Source organism: the organism of the source record quoted next, unplaced genomic scaffold (genome assembly GCF_019419815.1).
Source record: "Pyrus x bretschneideri cultivar Hongxiangsu unplaced genomic scaffold, Pyrus_bretschneideri_v1 Contig11, whole genome shotgun sequence".
Taxonomy (NCBI): domain Eukaryota; kingdom Viridiplantae; phylum Streptophyta; class Magnoliopsida; order Rosales; family Rosaceae; genus Pyrus; species Pyrus x bretschneideri.
The window spans coordinates 7,380,001-7,382,204 of record NW_025999402.1 but is presented as its reverse complement, the minus strand read 5'-3'; the positions used below and the strand labels follow the sequence as shown (position 1 = coordinate 7,382,204).

The window sequence follows — 2,204 nt, the reverse complement described above, 5'->3', positions numbered from 1 at the left end:
GTCTTTAAATCTTTCAAACATAATCTTTCTTACAATTTTTAATCCCGCAGCAACGCGCGGGCACAACTTTCTAGTGTCTTGACTAATTCTTACACACACACACACACACACACACACATACACACAGTCTTTTAGCTAAATATTTGATTTGCTGATATGAAATTCTAAATCAATTTCTATGTACTTTAAAACTTAAATACGAGGATTCTTAAAAAAAAAAAAGGGGATTTTTTCTATACCACTGATATTCAACATCAAATTCATCTAATTACGAAATATGAGATTTAAACTTGAATGCAGAAAGAGGAGGAGCATAATGTTCTAACCAATTTTTTTTCTTTTTCCCAAGTCTTCAAATATGAGGATAGCGTTTTCATTGGTATAGAACCTGTAGCACCAAAATTTGGTATATATAAAATAAAAATAAATAAAAAGAAAAAGAAAGCATTATTATATTTATCATTTTTTTCCTTTTAAGTAAAGACCAAGTAATCCCACTAAATAGAAAGAGATTAATTAAGCCAAATTCAAAACAGATCAAATTAAACCATCTTAGGAGAGATTTTTTTTTTTTACACAAGCGCGACTAGTTCGTTTGGCGTCAGACACAAACAAATGGGCATTTCTACGTTGGTATTAGCTAGAGCAAGTCGATGTGGATCATGGACTGAGTAATTTGAACCACTCATTTCAAATTTTACAGCACCTATTAGCCCTAGTTTGGTACTAAGGTGATTCTGAAAAAAGTGGTTATCAAAAAAAGTTAGGAGCTTTTTCATGTTTGGTAAGCATTTAGCTTTAGCTTTTTTTCACAGTTTTGGGTGAAAAAAGCCAAAAACACAAAGTTGCAAAACCCAACTTTGAAAAATCAGCTTTTTTTCACATCTGTTTTACATAAAAGTTTATCAAACACTATAATACTGTTTTTTTTTTTTCCAAAAGTATTTTTACAAAAAAATTTACCAAACACTCTGCTGCTTATTTTCACAGCACGGTAAAAGCAATTTTTTTTCAAAGAACAACAATACCAAACCAACTATCATATTAGCTGACTTTACAAAATTGAGAGGTCCGGGATCCCCTTCTCTTTCTCTTGAACAGTGCGAATCTCGCGGTTGATTGGCTTGTTGGTAGTTGTGGTAGCGTGGTCCGCACGGACGATTTTTCTGATTGTAGGCCAAAGCGGGAAAAACGTAGACACGTGGCAACTAGCCGTACGGACAAAAGACTCGTTCAAATTGGCATGATCCGGGTTAGCTTGAATCTTGTCCGTTGCTTTGTGCAATCATTAAACTAACGGCCCAGATGAAATTTGTATGAAACAAATGCATGTAGCACCTGTGCGAGCTACTGAACGTTGGAGTGTTGAAGAAGAAGAAGAAGCTCCTTCCGCCATAGCCGTCGATTCAAGAGCAAATTCGAAATCCCCAACGCAGGTATGTCACTACGCCGTCGTATTATACCTCCCGCTCACATTCTCTTCCAGTATCTCAGAATCTGTTCAGGTTTTTTTTTTTTTTTTCCTTATAATTTTTTTTAGGAAAATTGAAAATGCACCTTCTATGTTTTAGGGTTTCTCATTTTTTTTCTTCAAATTTCATCCGCCATGGAGGTCGTAACAGTTAGGGTTTTTGTTTTGTTTCTTTTCTTTGTTTGGGACAGAAGCCCAACAATGGAGAAAAGGGAGTTGAAGCAGAGCCATCTTGCCCAGCAATGGAAGGACGTTTTGGGTTCTGACGGCTCGACCCGGAATGTGCAGTTCCTGACCCGAATCCAAGAGCTCCAGGACTACTTTGACTCGGAACGGAACTCGCTTCTGACCCGAAACCGAGAGATTGAGGACCGGGAGAAGGAATGGGAAGCTAAAGTTTTAAACTTTAACTTGGAAGTGGAAGCGAAAGCCCGAAAATTGCAGGAAATCGAGAGTTTGGCAGAGGAGAAAGGAAAAGAGGTTGAGTTTAAAACTATAAAACTTGGTCTCATTCAGAAATCAATGGTGGAATGCTGTAATACACTCGAAGCGAAAGAAGAAGTCATCGGGGCAATGGAGAAGAGGACCCGTAAACTCGAAGCGAAAAAGAGGGAACTTGAAGGATCGGTTGAGAAGCTCGAATTTAGACGCAGACAAGTTGAGAAACTCGGTTTGGTTGATAGCATGGTCACCGAATGCCCGAATGAGGTTCAATTGGAAGGAAAGCAATTGG

General features: G+C 37.8%; 1 protein-coding gene across 1 annotated transcript in view; it reads left to right on the top strand.

Moving 5' to 3' along the window:
- Positions 1–1,371: 1,371 nt before the first annotated feature.
- LOC125473903 (nuclear matrix constituent protein 1a-like) overlaps positions 1,372–2,204 on the top strand; it is a 6,834-nt gene continuing 6,001 nt past the window's right edge. The window contains exons 1-2 of the mRNA XM_048577325.1: positions 1,372–1,436; positions 1,663–2,204. The exon at positions 1,663–2,204 is cut by the window's right edge and continues 325 nt beyond it. Coding sequence (XP_048433282.1) covers positions 1,673–2,204 — 532 coding nt within the window. The 5' untranslated portion in view covers positions 1,372–1,436; positions 1,663–1,672. The remainder of the gene's footprint in view (positions 1,437–1,662) is intronic.